At 41.2% G+C, this 27,830-nt stretch overlaps 1 protein-coding gene across 2 annotated transcripts in view; it reads left to right on the top strand.

Annotated features, from left to right (window-relative positions):
- TGFBR3 (transforming growth factor beta receptor 3) overlaps positions 1–27,830 on the top strand; it is a 113,066-nt gene that overhangs the window by 17,343 nt on the left and 67,893 nt on the right. For both annotated transcript variants that reach the window (XM_068141247.1, XM_068141248.1), the window contains exon 3: positions 27,552–27,736. In XM_068141247.1, the coding sequence (XP_067997348.1) occupies positions 27,552–27,736 (185 nt within the window). The remainder of the gene's footprint in view (positions 1–27,551; positions 27,737–27,830) is intronic.

Raw genomic sequence — 27,830 nt, 5'->3', positions numbered from 1 at the left:
TGTGGAGGTCAGAGAGAGAGATATTTCAGGCAGATACAATTACAGCTGAGGAAGGACAGCTCTGTGAAGATTGTTTAGATAGATCTTTGCAGCGTTTTTCTGTTAGTAGTTACTGAATCCTGTTAACACAAACAAGTACTCTTTAAATGCAAGGATTTTGTGGCTGCAGGTGAAATATATGTGAGAGCCAGCACGGTGTTCTGGCTGTGTGTAGCAAAAGCTGTGGTAGATGCCTATAAGCTACTGTCAGCATGATGGCCAGGGTACCAGAGGCTTGTCTCTTAATTGCCAGTGTACAGAACCTACACTTTTTCAGGCTTGAACCATTAACATACTAGTATAAATAAAGCTGAGAAGTATAAATAAAATTCCTGCATGCCTGTGGTGAGGCCTGGGGGAGGCAGGGGGCAGCATGCCACCTCCCTAGGGTGTCAATTTATAATATTGAGCCTTTTTCCAGCATGCTCTCTATTTCTGAAGTAGTGAGGCTGCTGCAGGAGAGCACACCTTTCTTCTGTTTGAGTTCTACACTCAGACTGCAGTTATTGGTCTAGGTTTTGTTGTGACTTTCCAATATCTTTGTCATTGTTATCCTTTCAGATAGAGGTGATCTAAGCAAAATCTGTATAGTGTTTCATGGTTTGGTTTTTTTCTTTCCATTCTTGCTGTTTGAAAAGCTGTTAGTGTATCTCAATATCTCAATAAAACCTCTGAGTTAGGTTATGCAGAGAGATGCATATTCAAACCAGAACCACAAACCTGTGTATTTTCATGTTCATAGCTTGAAGAATACACTTCACTAACTTTACATTGAAAATGGTCTGTACAGTGTCCAGATAGTATTTGTCTCTTTCTCAACCTCCTCCTGCTGCCTGGATGTAACTAAATGCTTATCTGAATCTGATATACTTTCTGCTTGTACACAGATTTCTTGTGAGCTTCTATTTATGCAGCCTTAATTGTACAGAAAAAGACTGCAAAGTAAACCTTGATTACTGTAGATTTTTTTTCTTCCCCATGGAAAATCCAAGGCAGGATGGAGAGAACTGTTGGCAAACTATCTGCCTGTCTGAAGGAATTACGTTTTTGAAGTGGGCTTAAGCTAAGGTCTGGCAACCTGCAGTAGGTACTTCACAGAAACACTCGGAACTTCACGCGCTGCAGCCTTGGATAACCTTATAAGCAAATCTGGCTTTGTAGTCTTGGGAGCAAAAATATTCTGTCCTAATGTGGCTTAAATCAAAGGCTGGAACATATTTATTTTACTTGCTGGCAAATTTGTACACTTGAGTGCATGATGTATGCCTTAGTAAAATGTCTTAGAAGACTGTTGAAACATACCTGCCCTAGACCCAGAGGGCCAAACCTGCAAGAAGATAAGTTCTTCCATGAAGGAATGGGAAATTTATTTTTTACTTATAACTCTCTCCCCCCACTTAGTTACTGTGCCCCTGGAAAGAAGAAAGAAGGGTGATACAGCCTGTGGATCTGTACTGGCCAAGGGTCTCATTCCAGCCTTGTGGGGTAGATCCTCTGGCAGTGCAAATAGTTCCTGTTGCTGGCAAAGCAGTGCTGCTGTGGTATCTGATACCAAACAGAATTTGCCCATCCAGTTATGTTCACTTTCCCTTACCCCCCTGACATTTGGTGTTGCCTCTGCAGCAGCTCTTGTGATGTGAGTTTCATGGCCGTGGTCAGGCTGATGGAGTGACTGTGAAAGCCGATATTGAAGATTTTACCTATTTTGTGTAATACTGAAGTTACTTATTTGTCTGCATACGTTGGCTTTGTCTCTATGGTTTCCTTTCAACAGCTTTTTATTCCCTGCTTCTCTACTGCATTGTTTTGCTAGCTTTTTGTCGAGGCAATCCCAGGCACAAATACAGGCTGGGCAGTGACTGGCTGGAAAGTAGCCCTGAAGAGAGAGACTTGGGGGTGCTGGTGGACAAAAAGCTCAACATGAGCTCTCAGTGTGCACTTGCAGCCCGCAAAGCCAATCAGATCCTGGGCTGCATTAGGAGAAGTGTGGCTAGCAGGTCGAGGGAGGTGATCCTCCCCCTCTACTCAGCCCTGGTGAGACCCCACCTGGAGTACTGTGTCCAGTTCTGGAGCCCCTATTACAAGAGGGATGTGGAGGTGCTGGAACGTGTCCAGAGAAGGGCCACGAGGATGATCAGAGGGCTGGAGCACCTCTCCTATGAGGGCAGACTGAAGGAGTTGGGGCTGTTCAGTCTGCAGAAGAGAAGGCTCTGAGGTGACCTAATTGTGGCCTTCCAGTATCTGAAGGGGGCCTACAGGAAGGCTGGGGAAGGACTTCTCAGGATGTCAGGTAGTGATAGGACTAGGGGGAATGGAATGAAGCTGGAGGTGGGGAGATTCAGGCTAGATGTGAGGAGGAGGTTCTTCACCATGAGAGTGGTGAAGCACTGGAATGTGTTGTCCAGGGAGGTGGTCGAGGCCCCGTCCCTGGGGGTATTTAAGACCAGGCTGGATGAGGCTCTGTCCAGCCTGATCTAGTGTGGGGTGTCCCTGCCCATGGCAGGGGGTTTGGAACTAGATGATCCTTGTGGTCCCTTCCAACCCTGAATGAAACTATGAAACTATAAACTTTTTATTATTTTCTACATACTTATTCATATAAGTAATCTTGCATTGTTCAAGGTGTGCTTACTTCATTTTCAGTAAAGCTGTTTGCTTGTAAACTAGCGTATCTTTTGGATCTGTGCCCCCCAGATATGGTGGTGATGGTGCCATAAGTGTAACAACAGGAAGAAGCAAGCCTTGTCAGGGCACCTTTTTTAAAGAGGAATTTCCTCTGACCTTGAACACACTGTTGCCAAAAGCAGTCTAAGATCCTTCAAAATGTAATAGAAAGTTCTTCCACTGAAAGGTGAAGGACATAATCTAAAAAACCCTTTCCTTTCATTTTAAACAGTGTTTGGGTATTCCCCAGATGTAATCAGTGGTAAGTTTTATTTGTCAACAAAATACTTGTTGCCAGAGGTGTGGGGGTTTTCTTTGTTTATTTTGTGGTTAGAGGATGAGAACCATGGAGATAGAGGGTTGACTCTTGAATTATTAGGACTGAAGTAAAGCAGACTGTTTGCAACTTTTGAATCAGTAGAGTCTCCAGCTGTCTTTTCCTTCAGTTCTTTCTCATAATCTGCCAACTTCTGCCTCTCTTGATAAACAACCCAATTATATCCCTTTATGGTCTGTATAGTTAGTCTTTTAGAGGATGACATTAACCAGTACTCAGAGCATTTAAAGACTTGCAAGCTCAGGGAAGAGTCAGAGGGACAGAAGGCAGGTTTGCATGCTGTGCCTTCCTTCTCTTCTGTCATACTTCTGGCACTGCCATACTTCTGGTTGGGAAAGCTGGGAGCCTTTCTGTAAGGGTTGCAAAGGAATGACTGTGTGCTTTCCATCAGAGCCTGTCACACTCTCTGTTCTGAGAGATATTATTAAGGAAGCTTTTGAAGGTATAATTTTGGGTTGTTCTTTTCCAAATCCTTTCAGCACCTGCCAGTGATTTGATGCATCTTTATGTCAGAGGTTCATTTAATAGGAAACCAAATGATGAATTTCTAGCTTTGTATCAGTGAGCTTCATGAAATAACTTTGAGAAGCCAAAACATGCATAAAAGATTGATAATTTCACCACCCCCAAAATTAATACCTTTCAAGCAGTAAATGATGTTTTGAAAAGACTAATTGAAACTGGGAAGCTAAACTAAATCTATGGGTCCTCTCAGCTCTGCTGTTTGGCATTCTATTCCTGTATAAATTAGTTTTTTAATCTGGTCTTCTTTCTCTCTCTCATTCGGCTCAATTGAGTCAGATCCTGTGCCATTTCCATGTGGTTTATGCATAAATAGTATTTTTATCTTCTAAAACCACACAAAAATTCTGAAAAACTTCTGAGTGTCAGATACATAACCTTTCTCTGTATCCTGAGAGGGAGTAATTGTATTCATGGGCTGGGAATGGCTTGAACTCAGCCAGCTGCTCCTATATCAGCAAGGCTCTGAACTAAAACCAGCTGAATATCGGCAGGGTTCTGCACCCATGTGGAGCAGCAGGGTATGGGGTTTTGGGTCCCGATTCAGCAAAACAACTGAGCATCTTATCGAAGTGCTTTGCTGAACCAAGGCAGTTACCAGTAAATGTGAAAGTCTGGGTTTTTGATTTAAACTGACTCTGGGCGATGCCAAGGGAATTCTAAGAAATATCAAGCCCATAATGAAGTACTCGAATTGTATAGAGGGGCAAATGGCAGCATTACAGAGTGTCTCTGGAGGGAGGAACTCAAGTGGTGAAAAGCTGTTTTGCTGAAAATTTTATGGCCTCCAATGGTGGATGGCATTAATCCTTGCCTTTCTAAGGAAATTAATTGAAGGGTTTTTTTTGAAAGAGAAACTTGTCTTTAATGAGAACTAAGCATCACATAATTATTTTATAAATACTGTGCTAAAAATAATTGTTTTGTTTTCTGAGGGGAATTGACATTTTTACTTGCAGATCTTTTAATATCCTTTCTGTACTGCAGGCCCTTTTTAACTCTTTCTTACCTTCTCCATTTGTCATTTAACAATAAAACAAACCTTTTTGCTTTGTTTTATTAAAGAGATCTAAGGACCTTATTAGCTAACTAGAGACAGTATTTCTGCTTTGTCTAATGTGCAGGGGACATACAGAAGTTTTCTGAACTCTGAAGGAGTTTCCAGAATGAAGTGGTAGGCACTCTGGGACAAATCTAAAAACATCTATCCTCCAGCTAATATGTGTTTGCCCTTTATTATTTTTTCTGTTAATGAATTCTCCTGTCCAAATAATCTCAGCTATTGACATGTCAAACCTGCCTACCGTGTCTCTACAGAACAGTAAATTTGCTTGCTTGTTTCTCTTGCTGCAAAATAATATCAATTCTGTCATTTGTACTACACAGGGTGTGTGCAAGATTCGAGTAGCACTGCATTATCTGTTGCCACAGGAAGAATTAGGCTCCAAGGACTCCAGCAACCTAAACCCAGCATTCCTGAAAGTGATCCTAGGGTGTCTCAACAAGAAATGGAGCTTCTGCTGTTAGAAAAACAGCTGTTACTTTTAGATGAAAAAATGTATTGAGTTTCTGTAGGTCTTTTATAAGTTCACTGAAAAGCTCTTTTCACATGAGTCAGTGCTGTTGTTTCACTACTATTTATGTTACAGTATAGAGAGAATGTGGGGACCAGGTATTGCTTCTTTGAACTGGAATATATAGTTTCACCCTCTTTAGCCAATGAAGATAAAAGGAACTGAAGTCTCAGGCCATAAGTCATAAGAAAGATGAATTTTGAGTGGAAAAATAGTATGTTTGGCACAAGGACTCTGTGCCATGCTCCATTACCTGAAGACATTGGGTTGGATTCCTCTTTGGTGTAAACTTGTTTTAAGTCAATGGAATTCACCATGGATAAATTTTGACCCCAGGTGACAAAAGCAACGGTTTCTAATAATTCCAAGCAGTGCAGCTGCTTCAAGCACAGTGTGATTTTCTTCAGATTTGTAAGTGCACTTCATAAAATATGGAGCTATTGTTCCCTTATTTGGCAGCTACTATGCTGTGAGACTTACTAATAAAATGGGGATTTTACCTGTCAGGGATGGAATGAACTAAACTGAAAATGTCATTACACTCATTGGAAGCAGTGCAGAAAAGTAACAAATAAAGGAATTCAGGGTTAGGCAGTGGAAATATTTGTAGGGTTTGTTGCTGTTTTACACTTTCAGCAAAAGGTTTGATTTCCAATGGATTTGGTGTTTTGATGTTGTTTGTTGGGTTTTTTTTGGTTGTGACTTTGCATTTTTAATGAGTTTGCTTCAAGACTTGAAGTCAAGAGTAGCTGAAGAGTTTATTTTGTGGTTATTTTTGCTTCTTATCCTCTTTTCCTTTACTTCCTAGATTACCACATTTGCTTTGTGTCTGGAAAGAATGGTTGATGCAATGTATTTTGAAATATGTAAAATTTTCCTTTTTATTATTAGTTTCCCCTTAAATGGAGCAGTAAAACATAAGTTTTATTACAGTTTCACCTCAAGATAGTTTGATTCAAGCTACTAAATTGAGCTGACACTTTTCCTTCACAAGACTATGTGCCTTTCATTTATGTGTAGAAACTGCTGGGGGTGAATGATCACTTAGCATCTTTATGTCATGGAATTGTTTCAGTTGGAAAAGACCTCCAAGATCATAGAGATAAACTATTGACCTAACACCACCATGGCCATTTAAATCATGTCTTCAAATGCTGTGTCTACATGTTTTTTGAACACCTCAAAGGACAATGACTCCACCACCTCCCTAGGAAACCTATTCAAATGTCTGTTTGAGTAAAGAAATTGTCCCTAATATCCAATAGACAGACTCCTGGCACAATTTGAGGCCATTTCCTCTTGTTCTATCACTTGGTACTAGGATGAAGAGAACAACACCCATCTTGCTACAACCTCCTTTAAGGTAACTGTAGAGAACAATGAGGTCTCCGTCTTCCTCTCCAGACTAAACATTCCCAGTTTCTTTGGGCTTCTGCAACGGTATGAAAGTGACTGAAGGTGAAAAGGGTTTTTGAATATGTAGCTATTGCTAAAGTTTGCACATTTGTGGTTGCTTTGAGGAAATCTGTAGAAGATGAGAGACCTTCACATCAGTGGCTATACACTATTTATTTGTTTGTGGTGTGTATATTTAGCCCAAATGGTCAATTTTTGGGTACTCTTGGTAAACATTTCTGTGCTGGGCAGGTATGTGATGCCTGCTCTACTATGTCTGACTGTGGTGGAGTCTTCTCCTCCCTTTGACTGATACACACTTTTCCTACAGCCAACACACTTTTCCTGCAGTCAACACAGAGCTGTGCTGTGTGACTTAATGTGTGCATGTTCATTCTGTGTGTTGACTAACTGTAAATGCCTGCGTCTGGAGGAGCCTTGGGAAAAGGGTGGAGTGAATTAACAAGCTGTCAAGGCAATTCATCCCAGCTGTGGCCTGTCCTTGGTCATGCACAGAGATTCCTGGAGAAGGGTACAGCAGTGAGTGGGCTGCAGGCTGGATCAGTTCTTGTGGAGTCCCTGTGACTTGGTGGCCATTAATTTATTAAATGTGTAAGACTAACACTTGGCTTTTGACAAAGATGAAAAGCTTGTATCTGAATTAATGACTTTCTCTGGGATCTCGCAAAAGTTATTTCATCTCTCAGTGTCTGTCTCTTCATATGTAGAACAGATGAGTTCTGCCCTGTTGTCTTCTTTTATGTACTTGGATCACATTGGTGCCAACTATTGTTATCTCATTCTTTCTTCAAAACCTCCCCCCTGCTGTTTTTTGAAGGCATGAAAATGGCAAAAGGTTTTATTTAAAGGTCCATCAGACTTTTTGCCTGCCTTGCTTGTGTTTAGACTCATGGATGCTGGACTGCTGAAGTTCCTTGTGATCTCAATAAGAAACAAGCCAGCTGAAGTTCTGGCAAGTTATTAATTAGGTATGATGTCCTGGGGTGTGTCTTAACTGATGGAGCTGTATGTCTTTGCTTTCTTTTCCTGCCATGCCAACCTTTATTTAAAATGAATTAAAAAACAACAACAACAAACCTCACTGTTTTTACAGGAAGCACAATTGGTCATACACAAAGCAAGGGGGTGGGGATTACGAGGCACTCTTAGGTTGCTGCAGGGAGAAGAATTTTCAGATGAAATGTGACTCTTTCCTGGCATCGTTAGAAGAAAACTTCAAACAGCAGATAGGACTACTTTGTATCTCATGCATAGTTTGAGTGATGTGTTCAAAATTTAATGTGTGGCTTCATGTTCCTACATGAGGGCAGACTTCATCTTTGGAGATGATTTGTTAAACTGTGTGATTTTCAAAAGTTGCAAGTTTTCTGCATTTGCTGCTTTGAAAGGCCTTCTATAATGCTTATCAATTTAAAGCAGTAATTAGTTGTTCTAAGGGATATTTTCACTTTTAAGGTAAAAAGTAATCAGTATTTGAGAAAATTGGCAAGAAAACTGTTCAGACATTACCATGGTTATTATTTGTCTCAGTTGCTTTTTGGATCTAGGCCAGTAGTAATTTTTCTTGCAAAAATACGGCTCATGGTCACGTCATTCACTGTATTTGCTTTGATTCTCCCAGCATTAATGTTTGATCTCTGTGATAGCATCACAGATGGAAGTAAGAGAGTTGAAATATGCACCATAGGAAAGACTCTCTGAGGTTTTTTTAAAAGATTGCAATTGTCTAAACTTAGGCAAATGCTTCTCCAGGGGCTCTTGTTAAGGGGCCTGCTAACTGAATTTAGTAGTTTCTATAACAAGAAAATCTCCAGTCATCTAACTGAAATATTCTGCATTCTGTATTCTGAATGCCTCAGCAGCAGAAAAATTGGAGCAATCCTGAAAAAGGCCTGAAAAAGGCCACCTTCTGTTGCTTGTGAATTTTCTTGAAATCTCTATTTGATTTGTATTTTTAAATTTAAAAAGCTGGGGTTTGGGTGTTGTGGGGTAGGTTTTTTTGTTGTTGTTTGTTTTAAGCAATTTCAGTGTTTAAGTCTCTCTGTGATGATTGATTTTTGAATAAAAGAATTTTTAAAACTGAAGTTACTTAATTCTAGGACTCTGTTAACATTTACTGGATCTCAAGAACACATTTGCAGCAAAAAGCCTGTAAATCTGCTCTTACAAATACCAGACTGAACTTCAGCTTTAATGAATGATTCACAGTTCTGACTATTGAGCTGCTCAATAACAGTGTTAAAACCTTCCTGCATATGGAGAAGGCCTAATCACCTAATTGTGGTTTTTTTTTTTTATTCAATGTCACACAAACACTACACAAATATTTGGAGGGGGGGAGGAGGAAGTGAGAGCAATCTCAAGTAAAGGTTTCTAACAAAGAACTTTTCTTTTTTGTCCTGCCTCGAGGAGTCCTGGAATGTAGCTTCCCTCTTTCTCCAGAGAAATAATAATGCACTTAAGATGGTTTTGTAGGTCAAGCATTCATGTATCTATGATTTGACAAGACTGCTCCAAGTAGGGTGAAATCAAGATCTATTAGGAAGAATTTCTGAGCAATGAATCAACGTTTTCTATTGCCTGGTGGACTGGATTAGTTTAATTGGAGCAATAAGGTTTTTTTGTTCTAGTTGGCTGAGCTAATGAAGTTAGTTCAGTTCTGATACCTATGTTCTTTGGGTTGCTTTCATGACATTTTTGGAAGAAGCAGTACTCTGTTCCAGTAGAAGGGATACGATTTTTCTCTAGTGCTCCTCACCTTCAGCTTGTACTTTGGTGTCCCAGTGCTCCCTGGTGAGGTTTCTTGCTGGAATGCTTCACAGACTACAGGCCCCCACAACTGGAAAAGCTTCATGTTTAGACAAATTACTTTATTTATTACTTCTGCCCTTTGATTTCATTCTAAACCAGTTAGTAAATGTCTGATCCTGTTTACAGCTCTAGGACAATTTCACAGCAGAAATTTTAGAGCACTGTAGCACAGCTACTTCTTCCTTCATGAAATTAATTGTAGGGTTCATGTCCTGAAGTGGTAACAATGCAGTTGTTCTGGTCTGAAGTCTTTTGATATTCCTCCTCTATTTGTGATATATAGATTTATTTGCTTTTTGTCCCTGTCCACTACTTGTCAGGTTCTCCATACCCTTTTGTTAAATAGGCCCTGAGAGAGATTAGAGTGGGAATCTGCTGTGCACAGGCTGTAGTGCCCATGAAGGAACTCATGCTGTTGTGCTGCACTGCAATGAGTGTGATGCTCTCTGCTCTCCTCTTGCCTTGGAGGGTATGCTCTTCTATGTCTCATACCTTACTGTAACTGCCTGTATCCAAGAGGTCTATTGGTATGTTTTCTTAGGGTGATCTCATCACTAATGAATATTCAATAGTTTTGTAATGCTCCTCATACACACATAGAGCAGTTGGCACAGATTTTTTTTTAAACAACCATCTTTATAATATGGATAATCTCAACAAGATTGTGGTGTGCTCAACAAGAAATTTCTTCTTTTCCAGTCAAGTTTGTGGCACTGGTACTGGGGCTGAGAGTAGTAAAACTGCTGGGCCTGGGTTTTCTATTACGAGTCAGTTTTGTGCTGACTTTGGGGTGGTGATGGTATCTGTTTACTCAGTTGTTTGCATCTCATTAGAAAATGTTGGTACTGTTCTTCAGATGATTGATAGGTGACTTTTTTTAAAGCAGTGTTACAGTCAGGCTTGCAATGTAATAAGAGTACCTCTGTATTGTATGGCCAGGAAGTTATCAAGGATCTCAGGAGACATTAATAAAATAATGAGTGTTAAATTCATCGAAGGGAATGGAAGTTTAACCACAGGTCCTCTGACAGGAAGAATAACTTTGAGCCTGGCTCATGTGTGCTTATGTGAGAGCTTTTGAAGTCCTAGAAGAGTGGTTGGTACCTTCATGATTGCTAGGGCAAACAAAGAGACCCCTGAAGTGGGAGGCAGGAGTAGTGGAGCCTTCCTTTTTTGCATCAGCTGATATTTGAACTGCATCAGAACTGAGTTTCCTCTTACACAAGTAGAGTGTTGAAGTATTGTTCAAGTGTAGCAGTTGCTCTACTGCCCAATGACCTCTCCTCAGCAGAGAAGGGGGGGTAGAAAAGGAAACTTACAGGTTGAAATGAAATTGCATTAAACAAAATAGCCGAGCCGATACCAATGCCAACATAAAGTATATAAAGTTATACTCAGCCTACTGAAGATATGGCAGTCACACTCAATGGGAAGCAGGAGGAAGGTCAGGAGCCCAAGGAGGAGGCAGGCCTCCCCATTTACAGTAAGCATGACATTTATGGTCTGGTGTATGCCTGTGAGCCAACTCAGGTCTGCTGCCTTGCTGACTCAAAACTGTGGCCTGCAACCCATGGCTAGGACACATAGACATCCACCACCAAGTTAAATGTATCCTGTCAAAATTGGAGCATATGGCAACGAAATGATTTAATGACATAGCTGCACCTCCTTACCCAAAAGCACCTGACAGAAATACTTTTACATTCATGTAGCTGATGTAACTTTACCTATAAGAAGTGTTTACCAACTTGCAGTTTCCAACAGTGGTAATACAGTACATTATGGAAAGGAAATGCACCATCATACAATACAGTGTTGAAACTCCTCTTCTGTATGCTTAGCTGCAACTCTTCACACTCACTGCATTTTGCTACAGTGCTAGCAAGTGAAAGCCTTTTTAGCTTTAGATAAGCTTTCTTGGCTTATCTAAATGCTGTGTAACTATATATATATATATATCTATCTCATAGTAACTTAACTGGGTGCTGTATTTATTTAATTTCCAGTTTTTGTCAGCTGAGAAATACAATCCCTAGCTCTTGGGTTTTTCCCTCAAAATCAAACCCTGATGTTACACCCTAGTTACGGATATGTTGAAATGGGTCATTTGGATGTGAGGTGTTTTGGTTCTTTTCCTACAAAAATAATTCATTAAATAATAATAATAAAAAAAAGGTATGTGAGATGCATAGCAGTGGTCACCTGCAGGCTGTTAACAAATTCCAGCAAACCAGAGTTTTACTGTACAAGTTGCCACTACCAAGTGCTGACTCAGTAGCTTTTACATACACCTCTAAAGTTAAGCAGGAAGAGATGTTACTGACGTAATGCCCTTTCTGAGGGACTGTTTCAAAGCTTACAAAGTGTCTATGAGGCCCCACAAACTGCTGACTGCACTGCAAAGTTATTTTACATCTAGTAAGTTCCAGGATATTGTGACTGTTTTCATAACAGTGCTATCCTTTACTGGTTGTACTTGAAAACGAAGTTACACTGTTCTAAGTGTTGCCAAGTCACTTTGAAAGTCTCAGTCCTTACCCCACATGCAGGGCTAAGCTGCTGGTTTGCCATTTCATTGGGAAGGAAAGGTCACTGAGGTATCTGCCTCCTTTTTCTTCTGTTAAGGAAACTTCTGTGGTCTTACAGCATGAACATCCACAGGCTTTCACACTTACTTTGTGGTTAGTTTTTACAGAATCTACCTGCAATCTTTTTCCTTCCGAAGTTGTGTGTGTTTGTTCAAGAAGGAGCGTCCAGAGGTTTTGTGCTCTTGCCTTCTTCAGGCAAGCCCTTAAACAGGAGTTGAACCCTTGCCATAAAGGGAGGTGGACACCTGTGGGGTCTCCACAAGGGAAATGCTTGATGTGTGTATGATGTGAACATTTTGTGGAACCTGAATTGGCTCTGAGGTTCCCCGAGACCTTTTGGTTTTTTCCAGGCAGCAGTGATACCATAATATATGCCTTTTAAATGTAGCATTGGGCACAAATGACTTATTTCCTGAGTTAAAACTCCTTTCCCAAACTTGCCCCCCCCGCCCAAAAAAAAAAAAGAAGTCAACAGATGATTGAGGAAAAGAGCCATTGTGATTTCATAGGGAGGCCATCTCAATTCTCCTTTTATATCTAATGCCTGGGAGTATATGCTGTGCACTTACCCAAGATTTGAATTGTTTTCAACTTAATGTTCTTGAAAATGCATTTAACAGTTAACTGCTGATGTGCTTGCTCTTTTTGGTAACAGCTAGCAAGCAGCTGGTCAGTATATTAACAAAATGTGGGCTTAGTTAACTCTTGCAGAACTCTTGTCAGAACTGCATCAGGGAATATAGAATAGGATTAAAGAATGGGCTTGTGCTTAGTAAAGGAAGAAGTGAGCAGAAGGATATGCAAGAGGAAAAAAACATTTTGATTTTGGAGAGGGAGAAGAGGTACAGCAAGCAGGGAGTGACTGGAGGTGTTTAAGACCAGGCTGGATGAGGCTCTGGCCAGCCTGATCTAGTGTGGGGTGTCCCCGCCCATGGCAGGGGGGTTGGAACTAGATGATCCTTGTGGTGCCTTCCAACCCTGACTGATACTATGATACTTGTTTCTTAGACAGAAAGATGAGTGAGTGGTAGCATTTAGTAAGAAACTCCTAAAACAAAGCTTTACCTCAATGGAAATGGAAAGAGAGACATTAGTTAGTAAATAATGTAAGAGTTCTGGATGAAATTGCAGATAGTCTTTTAGAAATATTTCTGAAATGAGTAATTTTACTAGTTCATTGATAATGAGTATGTTTTGGTGTGGGATTTGCTTAATTTGTGGTGGAGGTCTGGATGGTGGAGAAGAACCTCAAGGGTATTAGTTAGTAAGTGTTTTATTTTACAGCTGAATTTTTATTCTTTTATGGTTACTTTAAGAGTTCTGAAAATCTCATTACTGAACTCCTTCTGTCAAAGTTATATTTGAGGTAATTGAAATCACGTCTGTGCAGTGATGAGCCTTTCTCTTTTCAGTGAAGAGGAGGCACAAGTATAGGGTATATACGGTCACATCTTGTTACATGTGGCTGCCATCTGCATGAGCTAAATTATTCCCTATGAATCAGGCGTACAATATGCATGCTCTCTGGTCTGTATAAAAATTTGCTCCCAAGTTGTTTAGAGTCATCCTTTCTCACTCTCCATTTAGTCTATTCTCTGGCAAATCTCCCATGGACCTCATCTGGATTTTGGCCTGATTAAGGACTAAGAGCTTGACCTTATGAGATAATAAAAAAAACCCCAGCATCCCCACAAGAATCTACAGATTTCCATGGGAGCTGAAGGTGGTATGTGCTGCTAAAGTGTTCAGCATGTGTGCTGGGTTTAAGGTAATGATTTTGGGACTTGGCTGTTGTTACAGTACGCATACTTGCTGGCCCTAACTTGATTAAGCTGCAAGTATATTACCATGATTTGTATCCTCTGTGGAAAGGGCAGCACATGGTCTCTCTGTGGATTTTGTGGCTTTAGAATGCATTTTCATTTTCTGAATGTGTACATTGAGATATTCCTCACCGGAATATTACAGTTTCTTGGTACTCATACTCTTTTAGAGCTGTTTTCTTAAAAGCGGGGATCCAAGAGCAGATTCCTTTGGGAAGTGGAGATCATGAAATTGTCAGATCTCGGATTGTAACTCTGGCTCTTCCTGCACACAGCCTTCCAAAGTGATTCGCCATTTCCTAAACAGATTGCAGTATCTCCAAGCTTGCTAATAACAAAGAAGCACCAAGCTAATTATCACATCCCAAAAGAAAACACATTACAGAGTTAGGCCATATCATGAGAAAATGAGCATGGTTGGGTAGTGACCTTCAGTCTTTAGACTTCATTTTAACAGAGCAGACAACTAAAACCCAAGGTTTCTCATTTTTAAAAAGGAAAAATGGAACTCCCACAGAATCTCCCTGCTTAGAAGAATGAAAGAAGTATTGACATTCTCACACAGTCTCCAGTTAGCTTTTCATTAAAAGATCTGCACTGTACACTTACCTGTTAACTTGCAAATAATTTTGGTTATAAGAAAAGAGGAAGTTCTTTGGCGTTGTAATGCTGCTTACAGGTTTCTCTCCGAGTGCTGTTGTGCCTAGGCATGAGGGGCCTGAAACTTAATTTTAGGTTGTAAGGGTAACTTGCAGAAGACAAAAGTTTCTTGAGTTGAAGCCTACAGTAGAAGGCAAAGACTGTGAAGGAAAGAAACAATCTTCCTAGGATCAATTTTCCTTAAATAATTCTGAGATTTTGGGTTTAAATTAATTTTCTGTAGAGTTTGTGAATCGCTGATCTGTTTGTGGCTGCTACTGTGTTTCATGGCTGGACTACTGTTCAGCGGGGTAGAAGATCAAGCAGGGCATATGGTACAGTGATACTCTGGCCAGATGTTGTGTGACGGCTTACTCCCAGCATCAGTTTCTCTTCCATTTAAGTGTGTTTAACTACTGTAGCAGTTTCGATTCAGATCCGGATAATACACCCGGCGGGCTGGGGGGGAGGGAGAGGCTTCCCTCGCAGGGAAGCAAGCTAAGGGGCTTGGCCAGGCATCGATCTTTATCTCGCTTCTGGTACCTCCTTTTGTCGGCTTGAATGCCCGCTAATGACCACGACCACAAGTTCAACCTTGAATTTGGGTGGAAAACCAGGGTGCTGATAAGAGTTACCCGCTAGGTTTCCTGTGTGTTCTCTCACTCCACGTGGAAAGCAGCTACTAGCAGTCAGGAGAATCTCTCTGCTAAAAAGGGTACTTAAAGGAATGTCACCCTTTCTGTAAACCAGCATTTGTGAGTATATTTCTGGCCCCCCCTGGGAGATCTTTCTTTTATAAGTGAGGGTGCAGTGAGTTTTGATTCATCTTTCCAAATTACTGTAAAACTCAAGTAATTTATGAAAGTCAAGTAATTTATGATCTGACCACTTGTAACACAAATTCTCAACCGAAGACCAAGCCTATAAATTTTATTCTATTGGAAGGAGAACAAATCTAGTTGTAAATAAATCAGAGTTTGTTTTTATAACTCTCCTGGTCTGATTCTGTCTCCTTTGTAACAACTATGTGATTACTTCCCCCCCCCCCAAGTTAACTGTGATGATGACAAGACCAAGCTGTGGTGGAATGGCCTGTAGACTAATGGAGGGTTGGTTGGTTGTTTTTCCACACTTCAGTATTGAATTATCAACTAAGTTTAATGTGTAACATCGCACTCTAAACAGAGCCTGTTTTCAGAGTGTGGTGTAACCAGTGATCTTGTTAATGTTCAGGTCCTGTTTCTGTTGCTTTTGGTCAGCCTTTTTGTGTGGAGGTTCAAAACAGGGGTTTCTTGGGCCACTTAACCTCTGCACTTACATTCCACTAATCCTGTTGAGTCAGCCCTATTAAGAGGACAGAGTTCAATTCTTACAATTTTGGGAGGAAAAAACAAACGACAGTTTCTGTTTCTCATAGCTATAATCCAAAGTTAGTTGGCTTGAATAGCAGATCTTGTCATTTAATTGTCTGAATATTGACAGTTTTATAGAAGCAGCAGCAGAAGCTGAGGAAAAAACCATGTGCTTGATCTCAACAGATATTAGGCCCAGCAAACAAATCTCTTGATGGTATTGATACAATGCTTTGGTGGGGGGTTTTGTGGCTTTTTGTTGTTGTTTTTTTGATTGTGACAAATTTTTTTTGTGTTTATTTTAATTTTATTTTTTAAAAGTGTTTTTATGGTTAAAGACTATAGATACAATTGTTCAACATTAGGTGGTTTCATAGCAGGTCTGAATTAGAGGTGCTTTTCCTCCTACAGAAAGCTTCTCCTCTTTTGAGACAACAAGCTGCATAAAAAATCATCCTGCATAATGAAAACTGGTAATGGAAAAGGATTTGAATTTTGTCATTCAAATTCCATGTTGATGATTCAGAGTTTCTGGTTCCCAGCTGTGTGTCATGGGTATGACTGATCATCTCTCATTACTGAAGAGGCTGGTGTTTTTAATACAAGTACCTGGCAGCACATGGCCATTTTGGCATGACCCAAACAATCAGCTGGGCAGAATGGATGCAGACTTTGAAATATGTGCAAGTCTTAGAAACAACATGTTTTGATCCCACTTTGAACTACATTTGGCCACTTGGGCCTTCTGTAAGATTCAGTCTCTGAAAGTGACATCTTGAGTTAGATCACAGTATCAGTCAGGGTTGGAAGGGACCACAAGGATCATCTAGTTTCAACACCCCTGCCATGGGCAGGGACACCCCACACTGGATCAGGCTGGCCAGAGCCTCATCCAGCCTAGTCTTAAACACCTCCAGGGACAGGGCCTCAACCACCTCCCTGGACAACCCATTCCAGGGCTTCACCACTCTCACGGTGAAGAACTTCTTCCTCACATCCAGCCTGAATCTCCCCACCTCCAGCTTCATTCCATTCCCCCTAGTCCTATCACTACCTGAGATCCTGAGAAGTCCCTCCCCAGCCTTCTTGTAGGGGCCCCCTTCAGATAATGGAAGGACACAATTAGGTTACCTTGAAGCTTTCTCTTCTGCAGACTGAACAGCCCCAACTCCTTCAGTCTGTCCTCATAGGATAGGTGCTCCAGCCCTCTGATCATCCTTGTGGCCCTTCTCTGGACCCGTTCCAGCACCTCCACATCCCTCTTGTAATAGGGGCTCCAGAGCTGGACACAGGCTACCCAAGACTATCAGAAAATAGTCTGCTCTGTCCTTTTTCAACATCTTCTTTTACAGCTAGAAGATGATCTAGATGTTTAACACAGAGAGTGAAGATGAGGAGGAGTGTACTGGAATATGGCTGGTTACCATTTAAAAAGGAATTGCCCCAGGCATGCTTTCCTTCTGAAGTATTAATAGTGGATGTTTGGGAATGCTAATTAGAGAAGCAATCAGAGAAGCAATCTTAAGAGACCTTGTGTCATGACTGCAGTGTTCTGTCACTATAAATGCTGACTTAAGTAATGCTGAGGAAAGTAAATGAAATTGCTTCAGGAAAAGCTCTTATCTTAAAATCCCAATTTTCTGCATGCTCTTCAAATGTGGAACAAACACATTTATGTGACTTAAGTGTGATTGTTCTCATTTCCACAGAATTTTTTGTCAGCATAAGGTCAAATAGCTTTGAAGAATAGGTGTATGTGGAATTTAGGTATTGCATGAAGCCTTTTTTGTTGATAAACTGTGATTGTCTGTGTTCTCTACTATGGAGAGATTTAATCAAAATGAAAATGCACAAGGGGCTTTGGAAAGTGGTAGTTTGTGTCACTGTTATGCTGATCATGGACTAGAAGAGAAATGTATTTGCACAGTCAGCATATTTTCTAAAATCAACAATATCTCTTTCTAGGAAGGTCTTTGCACATTCAGTCTCTGGCTTCATGAGCATAATGAAGTCTCACGGCTCAGTGCTGTCCACAGGGGGGATGAGGGTGCAGGTTACTGCTTTGACGGAAGCCAGCCTAGGTGTTCTTCAAGCCTTCCTCTGTGCCATTCAGTAGATCAAAGACCAGTGGAAACGTGCTTAGTGTCTTTATTGATAGTTCAGTTTCCTGTCAACAGTGAATTGAACCAGTTCCTGAGGAAGGCAGGTTTGATGAGCATCAAAATAGGCATAAGTTAGCTGGGAAGTGTTGGTGGGAAGAAGAGACATGGAGGGAGTCAAACACCCTGTTTTTGGGTGTGATATGTTGTATGATTCATCCTGCCATGTAAACTTGCAGCTTTAAGGTTCAGTATTTAGAATTAGCTGTGTATGTGTAGATTTGTCAGATCTGCCATCCCATGAGAGAAGTGTTCATCTGACCCCGTCCCCATAGTCACATGTGGATGGTGCGACACCCCATGTGCTTAAGGTGCAGATTCGTGCCCTAGGTGCTAGCTAGACATCTGGTGCCTGGGGGCCTGTCCTGCACTTGAGCTGATACTTTCTAGCAAGATTCAAATAATCTGGGTACCAAGGCACAGTGTCTAGCTGCTGCCTGGTCTTGGGGCTTCACCCCAGTGCATGGCTGAAGTGCTGCATGTTCTCACTGAACGACCTGTGCCATTCCCTGGCATAAGGGCTCCTATCTTCTGGTATGAAGCAGTGTTGCCTTTCTGCAGAATGAGTTTAATTTTGTAGCTGGCTTTGTCACGTAGCAAGGAACCAAATATTTAGTAATAAGTATTTTAAATAGTGTTTAAAAAATCCTGGCATGTGAATTTTAGAAAACTCAATAGGTCTAGGACCACTGCCCTATTATGTTTATAGCCCTCAATGGAGATTTGGCTGTGGCTTGAATTCTCTCCAGCACCAGCCTGATCCAGCCAACTTGTCTGAGGTACCTTGATGAACTTGGAAAAACATTGGCCAGCATTTAGTTTCATTGCTTTCAAATAGGGAAGTGTGGACATAGTTCCTCTGTCCAAGGAGATACCATCCTAGAGTTCAGGACAGAGCAAGGACTTTACCATTCCTCAGCAATGGGGACAACCTGCTGTTTTCTTCTGTGCTTTAGGTACAGAGCCTTGAAAAATTTTGGGCACAACACCCTTCCCAGTTAAAACCAACCCAGATAACAAGATTCACAAGTCTGAAGAGAAAACCTATACCAGAGCATATTCCAGAAGTCATTTCCTTGCTGATCCAACAACAGAAGCTGAGCAGAGTTGGTTAACTGAGTTGGGTCTGGGGAAGAGAATAGTAGGTTTTGCCATGTTTTCATTTTTTTAAAAACACTTTTCAAGGCAAGATTGAACTCTTAAGTGGTTTGAGGAGGGAAGATTTATTGTGCTTAAGCACTTGACATGGATCAGTTTTCAAGGTTTGTGCAGTGAGTCGTTTAGTGATAGCGAACTCATCCTTAAAGGGTCAGTTACAGGAATTCAGCCTTCAACTGAACTTGTAATCTTGTTTTTAATTAGGAAAGGGCTGGTGCTCTTTCAGTTATGGAACCATCTCCCCCCAAGATTGCTTCCTTCTTTTGGCTTTTGCTGCTTCTGAAGTCCTCTGCATTTGTTGGGACTGAAACAAGTCGACAACTGCCACAGCTGGAAGTCTGAGTAGCAGAGCAACATTTCTTCATTTTATTAAGAAGCCTGTCCACTGATGAGCATTTTTCAATCTGTTTGTAAAGGTGGGAAAGGCAGCCCCAGCATGTCTTGGGCTGGCTGGCTGACAGCATTCAAATCTCATGTTTCAAAGCTGCTGCTCTTGTTCCAGCTCTGTGGCCAGCGGCATCTTTATCAGATCTTCCTCAAATTCAGCACTAAGCAGATGTTCCCTATTTTAGTATAAAATCATGTTCCTGACGTGCTAGCTGAGATTAGGGAGAGGAAGGCTTATTAAGTTTCATGCTGGACTGAAGCACCTATAAGTGATCACAGAAGGGCTTTAGACAGTTACAACCAAAGGGGAAGAAAACCCTAATCAGGAAAGAAAAAAAAAAAAAAAAAAGAAAAAAAAAAAAGGAAAAAAGGCAAGAAATAAACAAACAAAAAAATCCCACACCAAAAAATTCCCACCCCTGCCCCCATCTAGTGAGTACGGTCTATGGTCTTACTATCACTGTGTGTTTTGGTGCCTTTTGCTATACCTATTGATGCTGCCTGAGATGGGATACCAACACTTCTTCCTGTGTTGGTTTGAAAGCTTTAGAGCTTACACCAGCACTTTCAAACAGTACCCATAAGCATGCGGTGGGGGTGGATTTAGATGACCTCTGAAGGTCCCTTCCAACCCATACCACTCTGTGATTCTGTTTGCAGATTAAATGGTAATATTTTGCTGAAAGAGACTGAAAAGACTTGTTTTCTTAGATAGACCAGACCTCAGTTGTCTATGCTTATGTTTACATGTGTATTTTTGTGCATGCTTTGTGGTGATGCATGAATTCTGTGTGGCTGATTGTGACAGTAAGTGCGATTCTCTCCCTTTGCCTCCTGAAACTGATTTTGTCAAGTCTGGAATTTCCTTCTCTGTCATCTTTCCATACTGATTTATTAAAAATACAATGGTTTTGAAACTTGTTTTAGTTATTTTTACTCTAATGAGGCATTTAAGTTTTATAGACTTTTTTTTTCCTTTCTGGCTCCAATACAGAGCTTTCATGTAAACCAAGCAGAATGCTTCCTGTCGTTGTCTGATAAAAAGTGCACTTCCATTCATTGTTTCCATGCAACTTCCCATCCTTTCTACAGTAAAGAGGGATAAATTTGAGACAATTTGTAGGCTATCTCTGGGGAAAAGAGACTTTAACAACAAAATATTTGAATGTTTTTAGAATTAGTTTGTTTGTTCATTTCTTCCTCTTTGTACAATCATGGTGCTGAAGGATTCATTTGTTTCATCCATTAAGGTCGTTAAGGTGCAATGATTTACTTGAGAAAAAGTCAGCAGCTGTTTCTTCAACATCAGTGGACTAATTTGTTTTCAGTTCTTTGACATGGAAAACAGAAATGGTGCTTTCTGAGTTTATTTAAATGAAAGTCAACACATTTGTGCTGTTCTGGCCTTCCACTATCTTAAGGGGGTCTACAGGAAAGCTGGTGAGGGGCATTTTAGGTTGTCAGGTGTGACAGGACTAGGGGGAATGATGCAAAACTAGGAATGGGTAGATTTAGGTTGGATGTTAGGAAGAAGTTCTTCCCCATGAGGGTGGCGAGACCCTGGAACAGGTTGCCCAAGGAGGTGGCAGAAGCCCCACGCCTGGAGGTTTTTAAGGCCAGCCTGGCTGGGGCTCTGAGCAACCTGATCTAGTGTGAGGTGTCCCCACCCATGGCAGGAGGGCTGGAACTAGATGATCCTTGAGCTCCCTTCCAACCTTGACAATTTTATGATTCTGTTTGGGATTTCCTGCTTGCCAGTATGAATGTTTAATGTACAAATCTTCCTTCCAATATCTTTGTTCTTTCCCCTGCATCTTTCTTATGGTGATCACTTAGTAAGAGAGGAAAATCACATAATCCAGGAAGAACTTTGGAGAGTCCAGCTTCTTATTATTGTTGATCATGGTGGAAATGCTTCAGTTTTACATGTCTGTCATCACAAAGCAACTGTGGTACTTCTATCATCTCTTTTTGTCTTTTCCATCTCCCAGGACTTAAGGCTGCTTGCCAGAATTGACTGATCCTGAGCAGGGATGTCTTACACAAGTGCTTGCTTAGGAGTGCAAAGCTGGTTTTTCATGCTCATCTGTAGTAAAAGCTGCCACTTGTATTAATGGTAGAGGTTGTCCATTATCTTCTACATCATTTGAATCACCAGGAATTTGGCTTCCTGGATGATATTGTCTGAAGGGTGTGCAAGAAGGAATCTAATTGTTGTTACCAAGCCTTATAATTTTCCTTGTCTTGTATTTTCTTTTTTGGTGACAAGCATCACTTCTCTCTGTAGGTTCTTATTTGCCTCAATCTTTTAGTATAATTTTTATGGTATTAATGCTTACCTTAATGAGAAACTCTCTATGAGAAGAAAGTTGTGTAGGTGGTAACAGTTACTCCATGTGGAACAACAGCTCTTCACCCTTGCATCTGTATCTTTAGAAATGAGTGGTGAAGCATATAGGAAGAAGTTATTACTAAGTCTGCTCAAGTGCTTTGCAGTGAATCATAAGGTTTTCAGTTCAAGAGAAAAAGGCTCTCGCTTTCTGATTTTACAGAATGCTGTTGTCATTTTAAAGTAGGTTTGAGGTCCCTGTCTCTTTACTTCTGTTTTGTTCCAGTCATCATTGTCACTAGCAAAAGCCTTAAATTAAACAAAGTTGCTTTGGAGAAGGTTAAAGTCTGTCACTTGGGCATACTGTGATAGTTGGATAGTTAATTTCCTCTAAGACATACTTTTTTGGTGTATTAAGTGATGAATTCTTGTAGGATCTGCAGTAATTTATATTACTTTGTACCTGACAGCACAGAGATCCCAGGTGTTTCTCAAGTCTGGATTTTGAATTTTTTGTCTTCATCTATAATGATCAGACTTGTGTAATTTGCTCATTCAAAAATCAATTGGAACAAATCTGTCTTCCTAAGGAGTGTTGTATCCCATTGGTGTGCCTTGCGTCCTGGGGTGTGGTGTATGAGAACCATGCTAACGTGCTTTGAAACCCCCAGCACGGATTCACACAATTTGCAGGAGCTAGTCACACTCTTCAGCTGGCAACACTATAGAAATCTCCATGGAAATACAACAGAAAGTGTATTAGTCTTTACTATTTGAATAAGATCCATCAAAGTTATGAATTGATATCAAGTTGTTGTATTATTGCCTTTAGTGTCTTACTCCCATTTCTGCTACTTTCTTACAGCAAAACACGTTACTCATTAGTAGTGTAGATGGAATGGGAAACAAGAATGGTGAAATTGCATTGAATATGTTCCAGATGTTAGTATCAGTAAGGGTTGGGTCTGCATTAAGGTTTCCATTATAATATTCCTATTAATGGGAAGTGGAAAATAATTGAATACTAAACAATTCTCTAGATATACAAAGCAACTAGAATTTGATTATGGTATGAGCCAGGATTTACACAGTATCACAGTATCACCAAGGTTGGAAGAGACCTCGAGGGTCATGGAGTCCAACCTATCAACACAGACCCCATGACTAGACCGTGTCACAAAGTGCCACGTCCAATCCCCTCTTGAACACCTCCAGGGATGGTGACTCCACCACCTCCCTGGGCAGCACATTCCAATGATGAATGACTCGCTCAGTGAAGAACTTTCTCCTCACCTCAAGCCTAAACATCCCCTGGCGCAGCTGGAGACTGTGTCCCCTTGTTCTAGTGCTGGTTGCCTGGGAGAAGAGACCAACCCCTTCCTGGCTACAACCACCTTTCAGGTAGCTGTAGAGGGCAATGAGGTCATCCCTGAGCCTCCTCTTCTCCAGGCTAAACAATCCCAGCTCCCTCAGCCTCTCCTCATAGGGCTTGTGCTCAAGGCCTCTCACCAGCCTTGTTGCCCTTCTCTGGACACGTTCAAGTGTCTCAATGTCCTTCTTAAACTGAGGGGCCCAGAACTGGACGCAGTACTCAAGGTGCAGCCTAACCAATGCAATTTAATAACAAATTTAAATGGATGAGTGCTTCAAATACATTCTCAGCTGAAATGGCACTAAAAGCTTGTAGCCGTGCTAGGATGTATGAAATGGAAGATACTTTTGGCTCTTAAAGTGCCAGTTTGCTGGGGATGAGGTACAAGAGTGTCTGTACATATTTGGAGCTTTTGAGGCGGTCTGTGTTAATTGGATGACCTGTGCCTTAAGCAGTAATGATAGTGAACTTTGGCAGGATGTCAGTGTTGCTGATTCAGGTGAGGTCAACAGGAGTGCCCTGTGGGCCTGGAGTGGGCAGCTGGCAGAGACCAGTGTTGGTGTTTGGTGAGAGTAGGGCAGTAGAACAGTAAAGCCCAGGCAGGGTGAAGCTGTGGTTTCATGTTGTCTTTCAAATATAAACAGTTGGTGTGTAGGTGACAGTCAGATTAGTGGCATTATGGAGCTTTCTGTTTGTTTGTTGTCAGAGTGGTAAATATGCATTTTATAGGACTTAAGCTACCTAAGGCAAGTAACTAGCTTTCCAATCAGAGAAAGGTGGCAGGAAGGAAGGAAGCTAAAGAAAGAGGGGTCTGTGAGAGCACAAAGAAGAGTGAGAAAAGCTCATTTGGACAGAGGAAAGCTCTCATTACTCCCACTGGATTGACAGTGCCTCAGAGTGGCACCTCCCTGCCTTTGACTGAGACAAATCTGCAGGTGCAGTAGGAAGTGCTGGAAAGAAATGTTGTTAATCAATGTTTAGCAAATAGTCTGGCAGTGCTGGGATGTGTGCACTGTAAGAGTAAACCAGAATACAGCATAAATGGAGAGAAGGTGGCAGAAAGAACTGTCTTGTGCCATGTACAGGCTGAGCATCAGTGGATTTTGTGACCTAGAAATAAGTTTTCTCTTTTCTTGTTTCTCCAGGTGAGCAAACATATGCTGGGAATGGCACTACACCAAATTTAGTGGTTGGGCAATATGCAAATTTCTGTTCATGAAGTTTGCTGCTTGGTAGTAGCAGCACATTTAAGAGAAATAATGACCACAAAGTCTTGGGTTCCTAGGAAGGGGAGTATGGTCCTAGGACACAGCTACACCTATGTGAAACTAAAAATTCAGCATCCAGAATATCTCTTCTGTTGTTTACCCCACTGTCATTCCTTGTATGGGGGCAGTCATAGAATCATAGGTTGGAAAAGACCTCAGAGATCATCAACCTATCACCAACACCTCATGACTAACTAAACCACGGCTTCAAGTGCCACGTCCAGTCCCCTCTTGAACACCTCCAGAGATGGTGACTCTACCACCTCCCTGGGCAGCACATTCCAATGGCCAATATGTGGTCTGAATGCAGTGTAGCCAGACTACACCCTGATCTTCACTTCAGATTTCAAGAGTTTATCATAGTCAACTTGAGAGACTGGTCTGAAAGCTGCTCTGCCAAATGCAGTAGCCCCCCGAAACATTGACTTCTAATACTAAGTGGCTTAAAGCAGGTCTCTGCACAAAGACAGATCTCAAAACAGATCTGACAGAAGTGGTGTGCCACAGGTTGGCAGGGTGCAAGCCAGTGTGTATTTTGATGCCATGCAGCTCAACTGTGGGCCTATGCCAGTAATTTCTGCTTAAAATTAGTACAGCCTGTTGCCAGTAGGGTGATGAGGTTTCCTCAGGAGATTGGGGACGTGGTGCAGGCAGAGTGGGCATGCTTTGGCCTTTCCTTTGCTGTGCAGGTAAGCTCAGTTGTACATGGTTATCCAGGATGTGTACTTGTGCTCCCTCTGGGAGCATTTCCATCCTGCTCCTCAAGCAGAACAGGTGGCCTTGAAAGAAGGGCTTTCTTAGTGCATGCTTGAGGTGCTGTTGAGGGAGGCAGTTACAGACAGCCTGAATGAACCAATCACTATATTCTTCATTGAATGAGTCCTTGTAGGAAGTGAGTGGAAAATCCAGATGTGTTTTACTATAATGTGGCAAATTTGTACAGAATAAAGACCAGATGAAGGCTGGAGGGGAAAACTGGTAGATGTACTGCACAGAAGTAGATATTCACAAGGGAATTCATCTCCTGAGAGGGAAGTATTAGCTTTCTCCTGAAACTTTGGTAAGGAAAGCACACATTTATGTAACTCACTCAGTTTCCATCTGAAGAGTCTTGCACCTTGTTCTTGTTTATGTGTGCTTATGATAGAAGCATCATGATAAATGGCAGCACCATTCTGTTCTTCAAGAAGCAATGTAATGACCAAGGGCTTCATGGCTTTCATTTTGTACCAAAGCCCAAGAAGTGCTTGTGGAGTTAGAAATGCATTTTTGTGCAGGTTGTATAACATGGCTTACTGCAGCACTTGCACATGAGTGGCTGACCTGATTGATTGGTAGGTTATCTGATCTGCATTTCAATATCAGGAAAGTGAGGTCTTTCTGCTGGTTACATTTTTGTTACAAATTCTAAATATTTCTTCACCCGTGAAATAGGGCAACTCTATCATAGCAGCATAGATTGGTTTGGGTTGCATGGGTCATCTAGCACAACCCCCACTGCAGTAAGCAGGGGCATCCTCACTAGATCAAGTTGCCCAGAGCCATGACAAGCCTTGTTGATTTCCTCCTCCTCCCCCTCCCCCCCCCTTCTTTGCTTGGACTGGTTCAATTTTGCGTGCCTGTTCTTTAAAACAGATTACAAAAAGAGACAAATAACTCTCTCAAATCCCCTAAACAGGTGATCAGTGCTTGCTACCAAGTTCCTCATATAGAGAGCAGAAAGTTTGTTTGTACCCCAAGCACAGGCATGCATAATTTATGCCTTGAGCATTGCCTTTAACAAATACTCCTGTTCTATTGGAGCTGGTAGGACATGTACTGTGCACCAGTGGGTTTCAGGAATGGCCCCTCTGGCAGGACGAGGCATGCACAGCTAGAGGCACTGCGGAAATCTGCCTGTGCATAGGGGCTTTGCTTTTTCCAGGTAAAATTTGTTTTAAGTTAGCCTTTCTAGAGGACTTCTAAATGTCCAGCTGCTAAGAGTATTTTGAATGAATTGTCTTTTAAACCAACAAAATGTATGTCAGTGCTAATATAATTAAAGGTATATGCTGCAGTCAAGTGAGCTATAGTGCTACCATAGCTGGGGATTAACTTCACTAAACCAAACATAGCTCTGCCATTCGACCAGTTGAGGATTTTCTTTCATTTTGAACTTTTTCCAAAAGAAGCACTTTACTTCAGTTGCAGATGTACAGTCTCGGGGGAGAAGGGAAAAGAAAATAAATCATGCTTCTAGCTTATTTCTTTCTTATTTTTTTTATGCTTTGCAGCATCTGCACTGACTGATTGGTGTGAGTCTAACTCTTATCTGAGTGACTATGGTGCAAATCAGGGGTTAAATCAATTACATTCTCCTGTGAGACTCTGAATTAAAAACTATACTGTATCTGTTACTGTCGGGTGGGGTTGAGCTGTTTAGGAACGGCAGGGCTGCTTTTGATAAATATTTGTCTTGCTTTAGTTTCCTGAGATACAGTTTAAATGTAAACTGCTCCATATGTTTCAGCTTTTGTGCTATCTTGCTGTATCACACACTATCTCATGCGCTATATAAGAGTATGGCACTACGTCATGCTGTGGTGATTATTTGAAAGGGTGTACACTCGGTTTTGGACTAGATATCTGTTATCAGTGTAGATAATTGCTGTCAGACACAAAATAGACTCAGTAAACAAACATTTCATTTTATCGTGTGACAGATGTCTGCTGTTCTGCACCACGTATTTGAATGATGATCACTATAAATCAGTGCTGCTTCAAAAGCAACAAATTCAATTTGCCCAAATCCTTTTCATTGTTCCATATACGTGATTGTATTTTTCAGTGCTTGGACATAATGTTTGACTTAATTCACATCTAAGACACACCACTATCACTGCTTTGTTTTTCTCACTTTGAGTCCTTTTTGGCTTTACTTCTCTTTTTTTCTCACTGCTAAAGACAAGACTAGCCTCAATTTTGGAATTCATACTTTAAATTGAGACTTTTGGAGAGAACTGAACTGAAAAGATTTTGTGACTAAAAGGGTGTTCATTATTTGACAAGTGTGATCTATGTATTGCTTTTTTTTTTTTTCTCCAAATGATGTGCATCTCTGTCTACCTCTGCAGGTCCTGTGCCTTGGAGTGAATGTGTCTTATCACCCGTCAACAATTCGCACCCAGTCCATGCCTTATTGGAGAGTTTTACAGTCTTATCTGGCTGTGCAAGCCGAGGCACAACAGGCCTGCCACAAGAAGTCCATGTCCTCAATCTCAGAAATCCTGATGAGGGTCTTGGTCATCACGAAAGAGAGGTAAAGGGAAAATTAGTTTTCCTTCAGATCCCTGGCTACAAGTGTATCTATAAATGTTCTACATTCATTTGCTGAATAAAGTTTTATTTCTGAA

Source organism: Melanerpes formicivorus, unplaced genomic scaffold (genome assembly GCF_026170545.1).
Source record: "Melanerpes formicivorus ecotype bairdi unplaced genomic scaffold, bMelFor1.0.p_v2 SCAF_7, whole genome shotgun sequence".
In the NCBI taxonomy this organism is placed as follows: domain Eukaryota; kingdom Metazoa; phylum Chordata; class Aves; order Piciformes; family Picidae; genus Melanerpes; species Melanerpes formicivorus.
This window is presented reverse-complemented; position numbering and strand designations above follow the sequence as displayed.